The sequence below is a fragment of the Histoplasma capsulatum genome, genomic scaffold (genome assembly GCF_000149585.1).
Source record: "Histoplasma capsulatum NAm1 scaffold_3 genomic scaffold, whole genome shotgun sequence".
NCBI classification, from domain to species: domain Eukaryota; kingdom Fungi; phylum Ascomycota; class Eurotiomycetes; order Onygenales; family Ajellomycetaceae; genus Histoplasma; species Histoplasma mississippiense.
The window spans coordinates 265404-288436 of record NW_001813980.1 but is presented as its reverse complement, the minus strand read 5'-3'; the positions used below and the strand labels follow the sequence as shown (position 1 = coordinate 288436).

Here is a 23033-nt window from a genome sequence, read left to right as displayed (position 1 = left end):
GTTCTTGTTTGTCGGACTTGGGTTGGCTCTCAGGTGCGGACAGGAGACGCAATTTCCACAATTTGGTGAAATGCCAGTATGCGCTTCGTCGGACATTGTGGGAGACAGCGGGGTCAGAGGACGAGGGTCGAATGCTATTGCGATCTCTTCTCGTGGGCCGTCACGCTGGGAGCCGAATGTGTGCTGCTCTAAATTGGTAGCATGGTTTTGCTTAGAGATATGGTTACCTGAATGAGCGCTTCTACTCGACCAGCTTTTATTGCCATCGCTTCTATGTGTACTTCCGCTTGAACTTGCAGACAAGCGTGCGTCGAATTTGTGGGCGAGGGCTGCGTCCAGCGATGTGTTAGATAGTGACTGGAGGGTAGGTTGATTCGGGTTTAAAACTATCTTATTAGATGAGGATCGCAGCGACGGCACTGGTGGATCCGCAGGCAAGGGAATACTCGGAGGAGCGCCTGGAGCATCGTTTCGGTAGACTTTTGGGGGGGTAGTTGGCATATCCGTCGGTTTACCACGCGCTTTCTTGGAGCGCGTTTGCAGCTCCCAATCGCACCGAATTTCCTGTGATGTACTGCCCTCCGAAGGAATACATTGCTGGTGATCTTTCTTGAGGCTCTCACGGGCAAGACACATATCACGCATTCGTAAAACAAAGACTCGCTCGGCTCGACTCATTTTGTCCAGTGGCTTTGTTGTGTCCATCTTTGATGTGTCAGGTATCCCCAAGCAGCGTAACTTTTTCGACTCAAGAGATCCCCTTGGACTTAAGCCTCGTCCGGCATACTCTCCAGTGCATTGGTCCTCTCCGGGGGCAGTGAAAATATAGTGATCTTGAAGATTTGTTGTCTTGGCTTGTGCAGGCGGGTACTGAGAGTTATCCGTAATTTGTGGAAATGGAGTAGAAACGACAGCCTTCAGATTTGCCATATCCGGCGATGTCTCTCGATGCGGTGGTGAAGCTAATGGCGAGCCTCTCGACACAGATCTTCGATATCCCTTGCTTTTTGCCGTCCCAATGTGGTTTGGTGTTGAGGTTTGCACAGTATGCAATGGCTGTATTTGTTCTACTGACGACATCGAAGCTGCAAAGTGTGACACATGGGGAAAACGGGCAGGACGGGGAAACAGGGAAATCAACGACTGGGTATCCGAGGAGCTGCGAGGGAGCAGTGGACTCTTTGAGTGAGAGCTCCGGCGTCGATGATCGGTGAACGCAGTGAAAAGGGATGCTTTCTGGCAAGCTCCCTTGCTAGAACTCCTGGGAGGCAGACACTGAAGATTGATGTGAGTCGTGTCAGGGGGCAGACAAGTCAGCGGCTTCTTTGCCTTCGTACCTTTCGATGGAGTCAGCCCTGGTGTTAAGTCGGGAGGAGCTCGTGGAAGTTGTGGAGCTGGACTCGTGTTATTCGAGGCAGGGAAGCAATTCCTGGCCTGTAGAGGTGAAGGGTGAGCTCTGATGCTTGATGAACCAGGCGCTGTGGTTTCTTCCGTACAGGCATGCTGTTGCAATGGGCGTTGGTTCTGAGAATGTGTGTCGTTGGACTTATGATTATTCCTATTATAATTTTCTGGGAGGTTCGTAACGCCGCTATCCCCAGTAGCTGCGATGCGGCCCTCACACGTAGTTGGCGTGGTGCCCTTAGTCCCGGAGTCACTCAGCGCTAGAGAGCTTGGTTCCTCGCCTAAGTTATTTAAACCCGCTGCAAGTGCGGCAGCTGTGAAATCTTTGAGCCTTTCGACGCCATTGAGATTATCGAAGGCTTTCTCTGGCTGCCAAAAAACTTCTTCCAATGACCGCGGCTCCTGTGAGCAGGGGCTCGCAACCGGACTCTGCCCGTTGCAGCTCTTATAATTGACTGCATCAGCCTGCTTGTTCTCAAGTGGCAGAGAGGGCAGCTTGCCCACTCCAGGATATAAAAAGTCTCGGTTCTCGCACTCGACCACCTTGGAGTTCTTTCTGTTCCGCGTCCCAGACACCATCCATTTGCGCCGTTGCGGGCTGCCAACTTGGTCGTCATGACGAACTGTTTCATTACGCTGTGATTCGGAATCGCCTTTCCATGGCCTCCTCCGCTTCGTTGTTGACATCGAATTCCATATCCTTGATCTGGGCTTCTCTCTCTGGCCATGAGGGTCGTCGCTGCCAACGACTTCATGTTCGCTCCGTGGCTTGGGTTCATTGTTGTCGTTCAATCGTAGTCGCTTGTTCCCAGAGGCCACTAACTTCACAACTATCTGGAATGGGGCTGAACGGTGCATTGGTTCGTGCTGGCCGTCAAGGAGCTTCAATAATTCGAGGGTATTCCCGCAATTGGCCTGTTTACTTGCTGCCGTTGATGATTGTGGGCCGTATTTGCTCAATTCGTCGTGGCTAATATTTCCATCAGCATTCTGGATAAGCCCGCCCCGGCTGAGAGGTCGTTTATCAAGTAGAGAGCCTGATAGTCTCATGTCCACCTCCATCATCTCGTTTTCTGACCGCCCCATCGACTCTGTAAGGCTGGGTACACCCGACCGTGCAAAATTGCCGTCTGGACGCTGCATCTTATGCGAGCCGCCAGCCAGACGAACATCTATGGAGTAGATCGCGGCGGAATGAGGTATTTGGGATTTCGCTTGTCATACAAAATCAGCCAGGTGACCTCCCTATTTGATAAAGAGGGTCAGTTTGTCATATGGTCTCTATAGAGAGGATAGCGCGCACAGCAGGAAACTGGACGTAAAGCTGTCTGCACCAAGCACATATACGTCAGATGTTGTGGGATAGTAATTCCGCATGAACGGAATCTTGCATTTCAACAACAAATGCTTTCATTGACGGTTTTAGAAAGCCATAAACACAAAACAGATCAAAAAGCAACATACCACAAGCTGGAGAAGTGCAAATGGTGCCAAAATATAGGCTGGAATGACAAGTAGAGAGAACTTTTTCGTACTTCAAACAGCGCGGGCAATTGATGCGACTAGATACTCAAACTACAGGACGTGATTCGAAGTAGAGAAAACTAACACCTGCATCTATCCCCAAGCTCTCTTTTCGGATTGGAAAGTATTTGAAGGGATTATAAGCGCTTCAGGCAATGGGAGTACCCCGCGCTGTGGAAAGAATGCGGAAAAAGGTTCACAAAACAAACGACAACCCTTTTAAGCGGTCCAGCGATGTGGAGCCATAATACAATGGTTATCCCTGAGATAAAGCTCACTGATCCGGCCGGGATATCTGGAGAATTATATGCGCAAGCTGCGGGCATGATCGCCCGGTCTCGAAAATCATCTCTCCTGTTCATCACGCCCAATTCCAAGGCAGGGGCGCATAGGAAAAGAAAAAGAAACTTGTCAACTTGATAAGGACAAACATGGACAGATAGAGCTTCAAAAACAAGAATCCGCGAGTTAAAATTCACTCCAAAATCCTCGACAATCATCCTGTGATCTCGATCTGATGATCTTCCGCTGGCATCGTCAAGCCAACCCCAATCCCCGTATTAAATAGAGCCGCTTGGTTACGCAGAGACTCCACGAACCAACTGCCAGCGCAAACCCTTAGCCCCGTTGAGTCCTGACCCTCGGAGCTGGTTCGAGGCCGACTTGGCCAAGTGAACAAAAGCTCGGCCTTGAGACGATCGACTTCGTGAACCTTGCAACGAAACGACCAAAGCGCATATCTCTTGCGTTGAGGCTGCCGAACAACCCCAATTGCAGGCTGGACCGACAAGGGAGTTGTGCCGTGGCTTGGTGTCGTCAACCAACTTTCTGCGCGCGTTGAGCTGCCAAAAGGAAATATAGCACTAGCCGAAGCTTCTTATCGAAATCCAAAACGAATAGAACAGGGCAAGAGAAACCGCATTGAAGTGTGAAAACATCTCCCAAATATTCAAATCAAGGTCGATGAAAATATATCAAGGAAAATATTTCACCTCTCACATTCCAACAAGATAAGTTCCTCGCCTCGCCAGCAACCACCAGTATCAGCGGAATTCTCAGTCGTCGAGTGCACGCCGTTCCATCCAACAAGATTATTCCGACACTGTGTGGCAAAGGAAGATGTCGTTGTAAAGGTGCGTCTGGCCAAACAAATGGGTAAAATGATAGAAAATAACCAACGAGAGAAAGAAGACTGCAATTGAATAACCTGACAGCCCATTTCACTGCATGCACAGGACGTACGCAGATGTTCTTTTTTGTCCTCGTTGGTCTTCAGTGGACCCTGCTGTGTGAATGTGCAGTTCGGGATTGTGATTCGAACTTGCGGGTTTCACATCGAGCAGGACAAGCCGTTTAGCCGTTGTGCGGTGTGCAAATAAATATTTTTACTCCTATTCTTGTCTACATGTAAATGTCTTGAGGCTGCAGGCTGACCACCGTGGCTCCAGGTGAGATGAGAGTGCATTATCCATGAACATTTTGTTGTTTAACTTCTGAAACTACGGGATGTGATCGAGTTCTATTTTGATCTGCTTCTTGAGGAATCTCAGAGGAAATACGCAGCGTAGATAATTAGGGTGAACGCCTCGAAAGTCGATCAATATGGCAAGCAGGCGGTGGAACAACAGCCAACCAACCACTCCATTAATCAGAAACCATATATCAGATATTTTGCTTCACCAACGGGGACATTTCACAATTTTCAACTAGAAGACATAAATATACAATATTTTAATTCTTCCCAGCAAGCAGATGTCACCGAAAAGAAAGCTCTTGCAGCATCGCATATTAATGGATATTAGGCGTTGTCGTCATATTCGAGAACGACCCACAAAGGTCGCCCTGCACCCCTTTGTTGCTGTCAACCGTTTCTTGCAAACGGAACCCGCGTTGTCCAATTTTGATAGGCCGTTTCGAGGAAGTCAGTGCACCATGAATGGTCTCGGGCTGGCCTGTGGAGACCTTCTCAGACCTCGATCTGGAACCTCAACCACAAATACAGAGGCTCTGTAATATCACCAAACGTCAATGGTGCAGCGATACCCATTCATTCGCGACGGCAAACCGTTCTCGCAACTATGCAAGCACGCACTTGTCAACAAGCACGCCACTATCAAATCACACCATGCAAATCAAAGGGACTCTAGGGAGACATGAGCAATTCCCTAATGTCGGGATTGAGAATCTCGTCTTCCTTCCCACTCATTCGGTTTATTGACCTGTCGATGTTTCGTTTTTAATGAATAATGCACGCCTACCAATTGATTAACCGATTATTCCTCTTTCTCACGTATTGGGAAATGAGACATCAATTTATCCACATCCCCTACCTTACATGTAAAGATTATTCAGCTGAGTTTTAGAAACAGCATGAGATATAGCAGAGCAGATTTCAGGCGTGAATTTGATTTTACGACTCACTTCAACTTCATTTTCTCATAACAATATGAAATGACTAAGTACACACGAATAAACAAGGTGGCCACTCGTGGTTTCACAGTCAGAAACCTAATCTGCCTGCCATGATCTGTCAACTGGCGTAACTAATTGTTGCCCTTTCTGGATAATCATACGTTTACTTCTTCCCCACGGCTCACACAAGCTGGAGAATGTCTACCCCATTCTGCCATCATCCTGCCGGACCGACCGCTAGTTATAAACAGAACTGAACATCAATAGAAAGATGCCTTTTCCTGCTACCACCTGTCTTAGGCCAGGAGAGCCTTCCCGCTTCTATCACCTTCGGCCCGCATTCCCCTACCATTGACCGCCTTAGCTGACTTTGATACATCGCCATCGCTAGCTTGTATCGAAGAAGCAGCTACGGGGGACAAGTTTCTGTCCTTCTGTCCCCTTATACGCAGTGCGATGCATCTCTGATAAAAGCGAAATCAACACCTTTCACCGTTTATGATCTACGATACATTCCAAAGCAGATGCCAGCTATAGGAAGACGATTCTCTCCTTTTTTTCTCATCCATTAGGGCCTGTGATGGGAAAAGAGATACCCCGCTCTCAGCTAATCCGTATTTCAACTGTGGAATATGCGGAAGTAGATTGCGGATGTCAGAGACGTAGACTTCGCTGGATATAGGATATATCCCGTCCAGAATTAGGGCAACATGAGAAGACATTCCATATCCCCCATGCTCGTTCCAGTACATGGTATGGTGACACACACATGGTACGATGGATGAAGGCATATTTGACGGATATCCGCACGTTGAAGTGACTGACTATCTGCATGCTGGTGCTCTGTTAATGGGTTGGTACTCTGTCAATTTTTTTAAAAAAATTTTTTATATAGCAGACATATCTTCAGTACATGTCCACGCCGAGAGCCAACAAGGGTAGATATGTACACCCGTATGCATACCTAGCATGTGAGCCTGATTCTTTGTATGCTCTCAAGCAGAGAATTCAATGATCAATTCATTTATTCATTACCCCATCCTCGACCCAGAGTGTAATTAGTTTGACATAGAATTTTGACACCGACACTCGTGTGGGCTTTCCGGAGAGTGGAATAGCCTTAACAGCTCTGGAACCTCGAGTAGAGTAAAGTCATATTTACGAAAACATGTTACTTACCCATTGATTCGTGTAAGTATCATGAACACGCTGGCCAGTGTCCAAGGAACACCACAGTGGCGGTGACAGATGTTGACAAGTCTACGGCCAATTCAAGGTCAATCCCAAGAGCGGAAACGAGCACAAAACCCCCCCCCCCCCCCCCCAAAAGTTCATCTGACACGAATGTTACGATGTGCCTAATTGTCCCCGTGGCTAAATGAACGTTTCATCAAAAACAATAAATGCCAGATGATGTACAGGTAGATATCCAACATTGTCGGTGTGTTGAGAACAGAGAACCATCCATGCCCTCAAAAAATGGTTCAACAGAAACGGCGGAGATGCAGCGACTGCGCAGAAACGTGGAAACCATGACACATAAAAATAATAACAAAAATAGTCTGCCAAACGCCGCCCGGATGCTTTCTTCGTCTCGCTTGCTCATTTGTCTTTCCTAAATCATGAATTAGGGGGAAGTTGGAAGAAACATGCCTTTACCGTCAAAAAAATAAAACAAAATGAGAAAAACTACGACAAAAACATAAAGAAACGTCATAAAATGGCATAAAGAAGTAAAGAAAATTAAAAAAATTAAAAATAAAAATAATGCTACAAGATCTATGCGCTCCAATGTGCGTTCACAACGATGCAAGTAGAAGCGAAGCCGAGCTGCAGTTCCTCAAGAAACGGGCTAAAATGGAAGAAATAGAAATACAAAGTCTTGAGACAAAAAACAAAGAAGCAAAAGGGCCAACTTCTATCTTCTTTTCGGTTGAATAAATATGTTGGTTGGCTTCTTCTTTCTCATGGGTGGTGGGCCTCTGTTTTCACCATTTGGACGTGGACGAGGATTACTAGGACGTGACGTAGGAAGTGGTTGGGGCCCGGTCTGTCGAGTATTGCTGTTATTACGACACTGCTTCCATCACGAGGAGAGGATGGGAGAGAAAAATTTGCCTGAACTTACATTTGTCGTCTGCTTCTCCTGTTCAGTCCCCGAACGAGCGCGTGAAAGTTGTTGATCTTTGGAGGCTATCGGCTGATGTCCCTGTTCAGATTTAGACGGTATTACCAGGTCCTTGAAACAAAAATTTATTAGTTAATTAAAAGATACATGGGATTTTCCTTCGAAAATGATTCGAACAAGGCCTTACGCTGGTAGGAGGAGCAACGATATGGGGGTCTAATTTCTTCCCCCGTGGGCCCTTTGGGGCATTCAGAGGCGCCGCAAACTGAGCATTAAACTGGGCATTTGGTTTTCGAACTTTCAAGTTTGGGCGCGAACTAGGAAGATCTGTTTCCATCCGCTTTCGTTTGCCCGAATTTCCCTGATCAGCATTTGGCGAGTCCTGCAAGCCCTGTCCTTGATGAAGTATTCCTGCGGATGACGGTGCATTCGAGGCGACTTTTGACGGCACCTGGATAACTGGCACTTTTGGATCGTGGTCGCCGAGTTGTTTTTGCCGCTGTCGCTCGATATTTGCTTTTTGAGCTTGCGCATGGTGATGTTCGTCGCGGGCGATTTTATCCTTCTCCTGTTTGGAGAGGACAACTGTTGATGTGCATTGGCGGGCTGAGTGACCAAAGGCACCGCACCGGAGACAGCGTTCTGCTTTACAATCGCGCTTAGAGTGTGAAACATCTCCACATCGCCAGCAGGCGCCGTGGCTGGCCATTTTGGCTTCCGCGTTATCGCAGTTTGTCGTCATGTGCTCGTAGCTCCCGCAAAATCCACACATGGCTAAGTCGTTCAAACCGAATTTGCCGCCTGAAGGCCCTTCAGGACCAGTTGAAGGCACTAGTGTAGGACTATGGCCCGGTGTGTCCCTGGAGGACGCAGGATGGGTACTGGAAACACGACCTGTTGATAGAGCCGACGACGGACGGCTACTTCCATGCCAGCCTGGAGTCATAGATCCATTTCTTGATGGTGGTGAGCTCTTCGCGCTCGGAGCGTCAATCATCTGCACATCTTTCAGCTCCATATCTAGGCTGATTTGCGGCCTCTGCAAGAGTTTCAGGATATCCCCCTGGGTATACAAGTTTCTCGACTGAGCGTCGGTAATCAGCCCGTTCCAGAATTCGCCTTGGACGAGTGACTGTGAATTCCCAAGCACCCAAAGTGATGATTTTGCACGAGTCAGCCCAACGTTCATCCGGCGGATATCAGCCAAGAAACCGATCCCACGATTAGATGCTCGCACACAAGAGAAAATTATAACTTCACACTCCCGTCCCTGAAATGCGTCTGTGGTGTTAAACTCGACTGTGGTAAAAATTGAACTCCCGTACTTGTTCGCAAACTGATTTTTCATTTCCCTAAGTTGGCCTTTGTACGGAGTGATAATTCCGATCTTGCCCTTAAAGTCGTAAGTCAAATAATCAATAGTCAACCGTTCGTAGAGCTTCATCGCTACGCGGAGTTCTGCTAAATTAACCAATGAATGGCTTTTTGGGGCGCTTGAATGGAGTCCTTGCACGTCAAAAAAACGATAAGGGCCCAGAAGTTCGCTACTATGCCACGGCCGAACTCGCAACTTAGCCATATCTGGCCCATCTTTAAGTCGACCATCGTAAAATGCGGCGCTTGGGAAACGACTGATCTCTGGGTGCATTCGGTACTGGGTATCGAGGAGATGGACATCTTTGGGGTGATTGGCTTGCATTCTGACGAACAAGCTCTGCTCATATTGGAAGCGCGACGCAACTTTTGAGAGAACCGTTGGCGGTAGTTGTTTAGGATCACCAACAAGGATACATTTGGAACAACCGTACTTGAGAGGGATAAGAGCGCTAAGCTCAATAGACTGTGCTGCCTCATCGATGACGACCGTTTCAAACTCGATGCTCAGTGACTGAAACATTTCGTGACCGCTTCCGCTCAAAGTTGCACATATGACATGCGACCCGTTAATGATCTCCTGCTGAACCTTTTTTCTCGCAAGGTCAGCATTACGGGCTGCTGCCTGGTTACTATCCCTGGCATTATCAATGGCCTGACTAAGTTGCGCTTTCTTCCGCTTCAACAGATCAAATTCCCGCTCCAGCTCAGACGGAACATGTTGTCCCTTTGCACGACACTGATCAAGTCTTTCGCGAATTTCGTTGAACTGGGTGCAAGCTCCCTTATGTTCCGAATAGTAAGTTTGGAGGTCCTTCTCACTGCCATTTTTGCGACCATTTTGCCCAAGCTTTGCATTTACAAGTTCATCCAAAGTTACATCCATGACATTCGAGTTTATCGCATCACTTCGACCCAGACGGACAACGGAGATATTTTGCTTTTGTCCACTCGACGTGATGACCCCTTCCTTGAACCTCATAACCAACTCATCAACAGCTGCATTGCTTGGTGCGCAAACAAGAAGTTTTCCGCAGGTCGTAGCTCGTGTCACTGGTCTGAAGTCGCCCGATGACCCGGGTCGGGTGATCTTTTGCTCAGCAAAGACAGGGGTCAAAATGGCACCCACCAAGGCGACAATGGTTTTGGTTTTGCCCGAACCCGGAGGGCTGGGAATAACAATTAGCATTACGAAAGTTAACAAATGTAAGGGATCATTTTACGCATACCCCTGAATCAATGTGAACGCGTCATTATCCATTGCCGACCTGACAGCTTTTGCCTGTGCAGGGTTGACTTTGTAAGTATCAATGATGGGCTTAAGAGACTCCAGCGAATAGTTCAATATGGGTGATGGCTTGGCTTTGATGATTTCCTCGCTCAGATCGTAGTACTTCAGCGCCATCAAGGCTCCGTATTCTCGCTCAACGGGAGTTAAAGACGCGACCCGGGCGGCATATAGTGAAGCTCCTGGTAAAATTGAGGACATGAGTGGGTTCGAAGGATTTATGCGGTAGGAAATTTCCATCATCCCTTTCTTTTTAATTGACCGGAAAATTCTTGCGAGACAATGTGGCGCCTTTTCATCAGAGCTCGGATTGTTCGACTTAGATAGCAGAACAAGATCGGATTCCGCCAATCCCAAATCCTTAGCCTCCGTAGGTTGCATGAAGGTGATAACCTCAACAAAGGCATCCACAGACATGCGATTTGAAACCTTGATTTCGAAGGCCTTGAAACCACCTTCTTCTTTCGCTGACTGGAAGCTTTGCCATGCTTCTAATATCAACAGGGGTTCGAAAGTTTTTTGGTAATCCGCCGCATCAGCAAACGTATTTGAAACAAGGCTATAGTCTGTACGGCCAGAATTCGGAGGAAGGTCACCATTCGCGAAGAATTCCCAGCTCAGTAAGGTCCTGTGGAGTAGTGATAGGTCTGGTGAGAGCCTCGCTCGCATATCTTTAGCAGACCGCACAAGTTTAACTTTCCTAACAGGACCACGTTGGCTTATTAGCTTTCTCCTGCTTTCCTCATATGCTTTCACTGCATCTGGCTTAGATGTGGCCTTTCGTCCAGGGGCGTCTCCATCATCACCATCACTATCCTCACTATCCGCATCCGAATCGGAGTCGGAGACCATCATGCTCTCAACAGGCCCACGTTCATCAATGTTAACATTAATTCCTTGCAAACCAGAGCCCTGATTGGCAGTTTGAGATGGGAGCTTCTTTTTCAATCGAGCTAGCTCAGCCAAATCACGTCGTTTTTTTTCTTCTTTCTCCCGTTCTCGTTTCTCACGGAAGGAAAGGACATTTGTGACGGGGTTGATGGGTCGAGGAGCACTTTTAGACGGAATGGCAGACTTCTCCGGACGTTTCTGAGCAGCGATGCGTGCTTTGTTGAGTTCAACAGATCCAGAAAGTTGCATAAGCACTTCGTCCGGGATGTCGTCAAATTCATCCTCATCACTTCCAGATATCTTAGAGGGGCTTGAAACACTTGTAAGATCGATTGGCTTCGCATATGAGGTGATGGTAGTCTGCTTCTTTTTCTTTTGGACAGTGGTATTCTGCACTGTTACGAATGGCTTTTTATAGTATGATTCGAGAGCTCTCACAAGCTCAGCCTTTTCCTGCGCAGTTAATATGGTTTTGATGAGAGAAGTTCGAGCCACATCCTCAATATACTTCAAAGTATCTCCAGCAAGGGTTACGTCTAATTCTCCCATACGCCGGAGAAGCTTCGCAACAAGGCCTACTAATGTGGTCGCTAAATAATCATCTTTCAAACGAAGCCATCTGACCATGGAGTCCAATGTCACCGCAGGGGCTTTGACCAGGTTTTCCTTTGCTGATTGGGACTCGGAAGGGTCAAATTCGGAAATACTGCTCGCAAAGATAGTGAATTGGTTGAAAAGAAGCTCCGCAAACTGGATAGTATCGCGGCAAAATTCTAGCATAACCATCCTATCATTTCCCATCAAATGCCAGGTCTCCGTTTGCTGGAATATAGTGGAGAGAGCTTGCCATTGATATTCCCATAGTCTCTGAAGGGAAACGGCCTCCACGCGATCAACAAGTTTTCGCGTTCTAAGAATGCCAGTTTCAGAGTCGCAGAGCACATCTATAATATCAGTCCCAGTTTTTAGCATCCGAGGGGCAGATGCAAAAGTTTTCATGTTGGATATTCGTCGGAATGAGAAGCTGAACCCGTACATCGTCGTCGCACAGAAGGACTGTAGGAGGTGAGATATTGCCTCCTTGCGGCCAGATTGACCACTAATAGTTTTGATAAGATCTACTGCAGCTTGATAGGTATTTAGATCGGCGGAGAAAAGGGCCGAAATCAACGAGCCATTCGTGTCGTGGCTCTTAAATAAATTATCCAAATGTTCCGGCTTAAAGTCAGCTAGCCTTTCAAGGATCTGACAAGCAAGGTGTGTCAAGTGTCCGTAGATGACGTTGAAATGCGTTTTCTCCTTGCTATTCTCGCCTTTGGTGGAGAATTTCTCTAATCCAACAAGGGGCAAAATACCCATGAGAGCAGCGTTGGAAAGCCCAAGATTATCCTCATGCAGATGCTGGACAACAGCATCCCAAATCTTAGCAGAGTACGTGCTCACGCCATGCGCCATAGGTTTCCGACGAAGAATAACCTCGTAGTCAGACTTCAAGGACTGACATTCTAGAGCAAGGGCGTTTCGAATTACATCCACGCATAGGCCGGAGATAACTTTTTTACTTCCTTCGATCGGAAATTCAGGAGGTTCCATGAAATAGCCGATATTATCACTTGTAACTTCAAGAGTGTCAGATAGAACAACCCTGGCAACGGAACCTCTTGTTGACTCGTTATCCGTGAAGGTCCGCAATGTAGAAACGAGGGTGGACAGTCCGCTTCGAAAGCAAATATATCTCGAAATTGCTGGAAAGCGTGAGTCCTGTAGCCTGGTGAGAAGTTGGAAAACAAGTATTCTGCATGCTTGAGGCTGGTGTGTGCCTTGAAGAGAAGCCATGAACGGCTCGATCCATGACAACATATCCCTCAAAGGTGAAGGTTTCTCAAAGGGATTATCATCGCGCGACTCAAGTAAAAACGCATCGAACTGGGGGTTATAAAAGATCTGTTCAATGATAGCCTGCGGGGAAATGGTTTGCATAGCGTCCCAGAAATCACTTGGCGCTTTCTCGAGAAAAATTTGAACGGTGTTCAATAGTGAGCGTAAACCTGGTGTTGGGACAGCAAGGTGGTCAACTGATAATCGACAAGGGTCAATTTCTAAAGCTCTAAGGTTGTGAGTGATTTGTTCTTTATCTAGCCGTTGTACAATAGCATGGATGCCCTCCCACAGCCTCCGGACTAGATCTGGTTGAACAGGAGGGCAAGACGCCTTGCGAAGAGCTACAAGTAGCGGCTCCTTGACTGCCCAGTCGAACTCTGGGGTGGTAGGGGGTGCTTTCATCCTTCCCCATGAAGTGAACGCCCACCGGCGGCGTTGATCATTCGCATCAAAAAGAAACTGAGTGGTTGCGGGTATATATTCGGGCATCTTCAATGTCCGGTTGCTTTGCACCAAGGTAAACGGTTCGTCAAAATGGGCCCGGAGTATGTCGTCCTCGTTCAGCATCGCCTTTGAGCTCATGGCTTCGAAAATCGATAACAAGGCTGCACGATCCAAGACCGAAAGACTTCGCTGTTGGGGTGCAACAGTCTTCAATATCTCCGTCGCCCGATCCAAGTTCTTCACAATCCGCTTAATATCCTGTTCATCAATGATTCTGCCAAACTTCTCGACCTCCAACTCATCGTAGCTCTCGCCCAACATATCCATCAGCCACACCTTTCCCTTATAATATTCCTTAATGCACAAGTCGCATTTCTCCAAGTCGTGCTCGAGTCGCCTCCATATCCATTCCTGCTGGATCTCGACTTCATCGCCGCTGAACGCAAGAAGACGCATGGAGGATAGGAATTTCTGTCTTCGCGAGGTGGCTTCGGAGATACGATTGAGATTCTCGACATTGGGTTTCACATCTGGGTCGGTCGGGTCAAGGGAATGGATATGTTCATCATTGTACAGTCCCATGTCATCATCGTTTTGGCGGGGACAGAGCATATGTAGCTGTTCTGGGAGGGCTTTTAATTCCCTATTGGAACCCACAGGTGCATCATCGGTTAGCAATATGACAGGTAGCTTTGCAGATGTAACGGGACCCATAGCAGAAGATATATATCAAAAGGAAAAAGGTCCATAGTTCTGTCAATGTACAAATTAACACCAAAATGGATTGCTAGTAAAACTCACTCGAGAACGTCCATCAGCTCCGCCATGGCTTCAAGCTACCTACCCCGCAAGTAGGACGGGATTTGCTCAATAAAGTGCAAGGAGTATAAGACAAACCATAGAATCGGATCCGTCGTAAAGAATTCACAAGCGATGAGAGGTGTCCCGTATCACTCCGCTGTTCATGCATTCTCCATCATGGCTCCCGTAGAGAGTGGTCGCTGCACTCGCTGAGAACATCAAGATTCGGCTAGTCCCCGTTTGATAACGTTGTTCGCCCTTTTTTATTAAAGTCCACAAAGGCACAGTCCGCTGATTGTGGAGAACGAGTGAAGAAAAGAAAGAGACTCTATTACTATATTTCGAGTGGAGTTTTTTATTTTTTTTTTATCTCTCTCTTTTTCTTCTGACGCGGAAGGCAGCTGTTGAAGGGAAAAGCGAAGTTGACTACGCGACTATTTCATTAGAGCACTTCACCACTTGCTGGGACACTAAATCACATGATATATAGTATAGCTTAGAAACACCAATCAAAAGAATACAAAATACAACTTCAACCTCATACACTCATCGATTATAGCTGCTTGATATAGAATTTAATAATAATGAATATAAATCAACTTGCTTTAGCAGCTTTAGCAGTTCAAAAGTGTGAACTCAGTCAATGAGAAGCTGCCAGACTATGTAATACTTCTAAATTGACAAGGACAGATATGTATTATTTCTATTTACTCCAGTCATACAGAGCCGCTGTACGGCATGTACACATAACTTACACCTATGTGCAGTGTGCTAGTCCAGAGTTTGTAGAATTGTTAGGCCACTGGGACAAAAGAGCTCGATCACCACCAGCGCCATGCTCTTTGTTTCTCCTTCTCTTATCATCCGTTGTTTGTCATTACGAAGCGCTTGCAGGCTTTATTCAATGTTCGAAGGCAGCCAACCTACCAATTTCCCGAACCTCATCTTGCCACTCTAGGGAAGAAACGTCGCCACTACTCATCGTAGAAATGGACTCTGTTACTCCCTACGCATCCCCCACAACATATTCTCCAGTTGAATATATGCCCCTTGAGGATATAGAAAATCCCGGGCGTTATCGTCCCGGAGGATATCACCCCATAGCTATTTGGGAACCGTCTTAGTGGCCGATACGATGTCGTTCATAAGCTTGGCTTTGGTGCGTACTCGACAACTTGGTTGGCGAGGGATAGGAATACGGAAAAGTATGTGGCCGTCAAGATTGCAATTGCCGAAGCAGATATGCAGGACAGTACAATCCTCAACAACCTGGCCCACGTGGAACCACGGGATCAGAGACGTCCTGGACAAGCTCTGATCCCTCGAGTTTTGGATACGTTTTCCCTTGATGCGCCTAATGGAAGGCACAGATGCCTTGTTACAGAGCCTGGTATGATGACTATAGCTGAGGCGAAAGATGCATCCTATACCAGACTTTTCAAATTGCCTGTCGCGAAGGCCATTATGACCCAAGTCATACAAGCTGTCGCTTTCCTGCATCACTAAGGGTTAGTTCATGCCGGTATGTATATTTGTTATTGGAATTTATTTATCCGGCCGGCTCTATAGGCGTTCGTTGTTAACGGGATTCGTTGCAGACCTCCATACGGGGAACATAATGTTTCGCTTTCCAAACAGCATAGATGAGCTATCCCCTGGAGAATTATACCAAAAATACGGTCAGCCTAACATCGAGCCATTTGTGCGCCTTGATGGCAAGCCACTCTCCGACGGCGTTCCCACTCACGGTGTTGTGTCCATTTTGCTAGGGAAAGAAAGCGAGCTTGTGACCCTCTCTGAAGCCAAAATTTTTATCAATGACTTTGGAGAGTCGTTTCTGCCCTCAATTACTCAACGTCACTATTCCAATACACCCGGCATCCTTGCTCCTCCGGAGACCTACTTTTTGCTTCATGAACCGTTGTCATTTCCCTCTGATGTATGGACTCTCGCATGTACTCTCTGGGATATCATTGGACAAAGGCCACTGTTTGAGGGTTTCAATCCGTCCAGCGACTGGATGATAAAGGAGCACGTGGACGCACTTGGCAAGTTACCGTGCGATTGGTGGCATCAATGGGACGCACGAGAGAGATGGTTTACGGAAGAGGCCAAGAGAACGTCCGAGAGAGCAGGCAGATCATTGGTTAACCGCTTCGCTGATTCTATACAGGAGCCACGGCGCGAAAGCGCAATGGCGGATGTTGGGGAAGCCGAGACGCATGCCGTACTTACTATGTTAAGGGGAATGCTAGCCTTTAGGCCGAATGAAAGGCTTACTTCTACAGAAATCATTGAGTCTGAATGGATGCTGAGATGGGCTTTGCCAGAACTCGGAAAAGAAGCTGCATAATGTCTTGGCAACTTGATGTTGTTTCGCATAGCAATTTACAAGACGCTGACGGCAAATTGACAATCTCATATGGAGCCGCTTAAAGGTGATTGATGAGTGGCGTGGGTACAGTCAAGTTGCCTACCATTGTCAGCTAGATCCACAGGCACGGCTTCACACACGCAAGAACCGTTAAGCCTAGTAAAAGTAGGAACAATCCTATCGACCCTATTGACGCTATCTACAAGGCTTGTGAGTAAGTCAACAGGAATAGGATAGTTAACCAGAGCTCCAGCAAAATGTAGTCAGGGCCAAAGGATGGTTTACTCGGCACAGGATATCGTGGGTTGAGTTTCTGTAAAGAAATGTTTGTGCAATGTGTCCTCATCTGAGTTCACTACGGTCGTCTACAAATTTCCATATCTGGACCCTACAATCTACGCAGTAGATCACTTGTCAATGTCTATCAAAAAAACTTCTGAGCACAAAGCGTCCTATATTGGTCTTGCACCTCCTCCTTGTCTTGACAACATACCACTATACAAAGGAGGTCTGGAAACGGTTATCACAACAGATTATTCTTGGAGAAAGAGAAACTTGGCAAAATATACATGGGGGAAGAGTTCCCGTTGTTACGTTTGAAAAGAAATATAGTAAATTTTGTACAGAAGGACATACAGGAAAAAAAGAAAAAAAAGAAAAAAGAAAAAAGAAAAATAGCTTGTTCAACAAAACCAAATAAAAAAAAAGGTGAAGAGAAAAAGGGAGACAGGGTCAGGGCGGAATGTGAATGAGCTAACAATAAAATAAAAAGACATGCCTGGTGCAGGGTTGGAAGCAGAACATGGAGAAGAATAGATATTTACAAATTCAAGACAAGAAAACAAAAAGCAGAGGGATCAAAGGGAAGATAGCAAAAACCAGAAGTTGCTTTTATATATATAAATCTCCGCAAGGAAAATTGACAATTCTACACGCCGATCAACAGAAGAAAAAAATACCAAAAAAACAAGTGCGATTTTCCCTCCTCTGGAAAGCCAAATGCCAAACATGCAACAAGTTGAACGCCTCTAATGGTAATAACGTGAGGATAAAAGGAGAAATTTGGAAAAGAAGCGAGGCGTTGGAGTAAGCATATAAGAATTGACGCTCATGCGAATATTTCGGTGCAGAATATAGAATGCATCCGCGTAATCGAAATAATTGAAAAGTGGCGCAAGTAAATAGTAACAAAGGGGAAAAAAGGAAACATGTGTGCAAGGGAAGAAGGTCATCAGGGACATGGTGGCGGTCGGAGAAACTATACATTAACTGGGTCGACATAAAGTGAAACAAGGGTCAGCGGGATGACATAGAAAATTTAATTGTTAGATGGGGCGAGGAGGTCTGAAAGCTGGGTTGTTGGGTATTGCAGTTCGTGTTAATCTTCGTGAGTCGACTCCATGCGACTAAGCATTGCGGCGGATGTGAAATCGCGGGTTACTTCAAAGCTGCTCCGAACCGGATCCATTGACCGACGAACGCGGTCGTATGACGGCCCATGATCAATTGATTGCTGCTGCTGGTGCCGGAATTCTAAGCTTGCGGTATATCCAGTTCCATCGCTTCCGTTTTGACTTCTGGGGTTGTGGGTCGTTGCAGTAGGCGCAACAGATGGTGGGTAGATTGGTCGTTCGTCTTCAGGCACGGATTTCGGTCGCTTCGTCGACACATCAATTTTCCCAAGGTCTGTGGACGCGGGGGACAAGTCCCGAGCAGTAGGAGGAACATATGCCTCGTATTCATCCAAGTATTTGAAATACCCCGTAACAACTTGCTCACGAACGATGTCCACATCCTTCGGAAAATATATCTTTTGGATCGATTTAATCGTAAATCGAGGGCACAAGCACATCGTCACTGTTAAAAACGTTAACGCCCAAAAGGTAAGCGTGCCGAATACTTCCCGGGCGGCCCTATAAAATTGGCCAGAGGAGTCCACTGAGGTGTAAACACCCGTCCAGAAAAAAATGAGAAGGCTGCTGATTGCATTGATGAGAACGGTCAACCAATCCCAACGATAGGTATTCAATAAAATATATGTGTTGCTAGCGGTCACGGCGGAACAAGCCACAAACACCCCCATTCGATTCCGATCGCTTAGGTCTAGTCCGTTATCCGTCACTCCGGTAGCGGGGCGATAAAGAAGGTAAGTCATGAAGAAACATATAAGAGACTGGTAGAATCCATCTAGCATGTAGAGCCTGTGCGTGCAAATATGTTAGAAAAACTTGTGATATACTTCGTCAGGCTAGAAGACAGAAAAAATTACTCACCAGAACTTCTTCTGGGTCCATTCCTTCTGTTCGATACCAGTCTTATACAGCTGCGGGACCGCTAGAGAAACCTTATCGTCCACGTCTTGGTCCAAAATACCCATCAATATCACGGGGAGAGACGTAAAAGCCAAGTTGACTAAGATGATGTACGTGAAGTCGAAGAGGTAGGAACAATCAAAGTTGTTGTATATCGAGTACCAGAAGAGCGCAAACGTCCATACAAGATTCTAACCAATGCGTTAGTAACATAAAACGTAAGCATTGGGGTCCAAATTAAGTAATTTTGTGTACTTCGCATACCTTGTAGAAGAAATTGGCAACAGTTTCACCAAGTCTTCGATAAGACCATCTTCCATGGACCAGAACGAGGCGCTGAAGGAATCGGAACTGGCCAATAGCGTAATCTGACGACATGACAGCCTGGCGGCCTTCCTCACCAGCAATTCCAACCCCTACATCCGCTTCCTGGATCATAGCAACATCGTTCGCACCATCGCCAATAGCAAGAGCCATGACGTTCAATCCTGTCTTAACCATCTGTACAACAGCGGCTTTCTGAGCAGGGCTAACTCTGCAGCACAGCACGGATTTGCACTGTTTGCATAATAGGAGGAATTTCTGCTTTAACTCTGGGGACAGCATGAGCTTGAGCGTGTCTCCATCTACAATGAGAGCGTGCGTCGGAGCCGGCGGTTCGTGGTTGTTTTGAGCAACGATTAGCTCTTCGTCAGAACCAGTAAGACCAAACTTCGCCAAATTCGTGTCAAGTTCATATGTGGCGGAGTCAGGGTCATCCTTGTCGATATTGAAAACGATCAGGTCCATCTCGTTGGACAGCAGATTACACGAAAATCCAATGTTAATAGCGGTTTCAACTTTATCCCCCGTAAGGACCCATAGCTTGATTCCAGCGGCTGCTAGGAGGGAAATTGTATCGGGGACACCATCCTGCAACCTATCCTCAATGGCAGTGCCGCCAAGGAGAGTAAGCTCTTGTTCAATGGCACTGGAGGTTTCTTCGAGCTTAACGTCACGGTCAGTAAGCGCCTGGGCAGCCAAATCATGCGACCTTTTCCATTCTCGGTATTCTTCCTCGCTCAGAACTCGCTCGGCGATACACAGTGTCCGCAGGCCCTCTCTAGCGAACATTTCAAGATGCCCTGCGGTCGACTTTCTGAGTTCCTGCTGTTGCCCGCGAGTCAGGCGAGAATAAATTATACTATCGGCACCTTTGCAGAATAATATGATTCTCCCATCAGGCATGCGGATAATTGCGCTCATTCGCTTTCTTGATGAGTTGAATTCCAAAGTATTCAGAACAGTGTATAACCGCTCTTCACCCATAATGTTCAACCGGATGTCGTCACCCGATCTTCCCAGCACGGTGAAACCGCAGTCTCGTGCGGTCGCGACCAATGCTGCTTCATCGGGAGACTGAGCTTTGAACTCAAGTTTAGGAGGATCGCCTGGAGTACGTTCTGTTATAACTGTATGGCACAAAGCCAAGGCAAGCATGAAATGTTCATTGGCAGCTCTCTGTTCCTCTCCAGCAGATCCAGAAAGGTGAGAGACGAATTCAGGGGAAACAAAGGTAAGATTTTCATCACGGAGATAAGGATTGTCATGGATAGAACGAAGCTGTTGGAGCATTTGAACGCGAGATTTGGCGATGGCTTCATTTGCCTTTTTGGAGACTTCTTCCACGTCGATACCCTCGCGACGTTGCATTCCAGCCATGGCCTCGGTGTACGCTTCACCGTAAGAAACGCCGTTAATGGTGCATTTCTTAAATTCCATCACGTTCTGGGTCAAGGTTCCCGTTTTATCTGAGAAGATGTATTCGATCTGGCCCAGGTCGTCCGATATATTCCATGACTTGGGCGTGCAAGGATAGCCAAGTTTGTCGTAGTACATGAATGTGTCGCTGTGGATGAAGATGGCCTGTGCAGTTCGAACAATTTCCAAGGATATATAGAGTGAGATCGGGACGAGACTCTGATAGAGAATAACTGCAGCCCAGAACGTAACAAACCCGTCGACAGGGGGTGAGCCGCCATATGACCCAAATTCAAATAAATCCAAAGAATTCTTTCCTTGACCCCAGGTGATACCCTGAACGATTCCGGAAACAAGGCACATAAGGAAAAGAATGACGAAATTGTAAATGACGTTCCGGTTCAAGCCCCTGGCAATTTTTGCCCGCTTCGTTGGCGTCGCGCCAGAATTTAGCATGATCTTCGTTTGAAGGCCGGTGAAAACTACCATTCCCAAAACCCATTCAGTATTCTGTATACTACAGCCACGGAGTAAAATATTATTGATGGTAATGGGTTCCACCATCTCTCTTCCGGGTCCATCCGGCGCATTCACATCGTGTTGCATCCACTTAATCGCCCCGTTATACTCATAAAGATTCGGGTGCGGAGCCTCGCTCTCGATCGTAAATTGTGCCTTCTCACAGTCCCTGGCGTGCTTTACGTCGCGAGTGCAATGAAGCGCTTGTCGTACTTTTAAGTTAGTTTCTCCATCGAGATTTTTCGTTTCAACGTAACAAGCCCCGTCGGGGTCAGAAGTGGACAACACAACCACGTCGGCAGGAATGGGCTCCTCGTTGTAAATTCGCACGAAATCGCCCACTTGCACGTTCTTCCAGTAATCACGCTTGAACCTTGCCATTTGAGGAGTTTGTCTGGACTTATTCAGCACGCTCCCGTATTCATTACGCAAATGCGCATGGTCCGACGCCTGGGGTGGCTCTGGAGACAGATAGTCACTTGAAGATCTGAGCATCCCGGATGATTGCCCGTCCATTTGCGCGTTGCGTTTGTCAGGATTAGGGGATGGTACAGGTGTCATCTGTATGGCACCGTTTTCCTCGTGGGAATGGTAAGTATTTTGCTGGAACGATTGTCTGAATGAATACGTCGAGTCTCTCTTTGTGCGTCTAGTATCTATTGACGGTCGTTGTCCATTCAGGATATCCTCTTCGGGGACCTCCAGCTTTCCCCCTTTCTTTAAGGCAATGATTACGTGCCATAATTTCATCAGGGCTCTGGTGGTTGCCTTCTTGATCCTCCGCCATAACGAGATATTATCTTCAATTGAATTAACATTGGTCCATTCCACCAATCGATGAATCGGGGAGTTGTTTAATTCGGTATCCAGTATGGTTCGTCTCCAGTCCTCAACGGCATCTTTAATTGCAGTAATTGTTAAAATCGAAATGAGAGGGACGGCGCTCAGCCCAGGGCTGGTGGCGCCGAAAATAGAAAATATCTAATGACACATTAGCAAATCATGACATATATGACAGAAACCGTATAGAAGGACAAGGAAACTTACAGATAGAATAATAGTGAATAAAAAGTAAATATTTGCAACATTATGAAACTGAAACCACAAATTCTTCGGAATAAAACTTAACGGGGTATATTTTGCCGTTCTTATTTTATTTCTCGAATAATCTGCGATGAGGCGGCCGTTCTCGTCCTTCACATCCTCAGGAAGTGGTACGTTGCAAAATATCCGCCGAATATTCGAGTTGTCAACAGAGGCTTCGTCAACCGCCGACTCCTCGGGATGCGGCAAGGGGCTTGTAGTCGATTTTCGTTTTTCTTCCTTGGAGTTAGTGCGACGGTGTAGTCTATCCATTATAGACCGTCTCTTTCGCGATCCGCCGGCACCGGTTTGGCGTTGGGTGGCCCATCGCATCCTTTGAACAGGCTTCGAAATGGTGGCCTCATCCTCAGCCCCAAATTGTACCACGGCCATTCCGGGCTCCTTAATTCCACTTATAACATAAAATAAGGGGTAAGATCGGGTCAGGACGATGATTCGCACATTTGCAATTATTCAGGCCCCCCAGAAAGCTGAGGAGAGTGTTCCCATGCGTTGGGCCGCGGATAAGATTCAGGCGTTTTGAGATGAAGGGGGGGGGGGGGGGGGGGAGGTCGACGAAGAATAATGGGACAAAATTAAGAATATATGCGATTGCGATCTGAGGACTGGATATAGCGGAAGGGATTCTTGCTAGGTTTGTAAACCGGAGGCACTGTCTGCGTTGTGAAAGCTTGAAAAGTGGGTGGGACGGATAAGTAGAGGATGAATCGAAGGAGTGAAATTGGTCAGCAAACCGGGGAAGAGAAACGCGGAGAATCGACAGTGACAACGGCCAGAATATCCTACGGCGCGAATGGCCGTCTAGGGCACAGCGTTCAGAACAGAAGATGGGAGGGA

At 47.0% G+C, this 23033-nt stretch overlaps 3 protein-coding genes across 3 annotated transcripts; 1 reads left to right on the top strand and 2 right to left on the bottom strand.

Annotated features, from left to right (window-relative positions):
• Window positions 1-7426: 7426 nt before the first annotated feature.
• HCAG_03214 (conserved hypothetical protein) lies at window positions 7427-14173 on the bottom strand (the record flags this gene model as incomplete). Its single annotated transcript, XM_001541067.1, has 4 exons — window positions 7427-7579; window positions 7656-10011; window positions 10072-13989; window positions 14148-14173. 4 exons carry the CDS (start codon window positions 14171-14173, stop codon window positions 7427-7429), a joined length of 6453 nt encoding a protein of 2150 aa, XP_001541117.1.
• A 1216-nt stretch (window positions 14174-15389) lies between these two features.
• Window positions 15390-16830, top strand: HCAG_03213 (predicted protein; the record flags this gene model as incomplete). Its single annotated transcript, XM_001541066.1, has 4 exons — window positions 15390-15537; window positions 15746-16374; window positions 16586-16605; window positions 16785-16830. The coding sequence occupies 4 exons, from the start codon at window positions 15390-15392 to the stop codon at window positions 16828-16830; spliced, it is 843 nt and encodes a 280-aa protein (XP_001541116.1).
• A 1069-nt stretch (window positions 16831-17899) lies between these two features.
• On the bottom strand, window positions 17900-22568 carry HCAG_03212 (hypothetical protein; the record flags this gene model as incomplete). The annotated part of the gene is made up of 4 exons (XM_001541065.1): window positions 17900-18722; window positions 18795-19024; window positions 19098-22073; window positions 22140-22568. 4 exons carry the CDS (start codon window positions 22566-22568, stop codon window positions 17900-17902), a joined length of 4458 nt encoding a protein of 1485 aa, XP_001541115.1.
• Window positions 22569-23033: the final 465 nt, after the last annotated feature.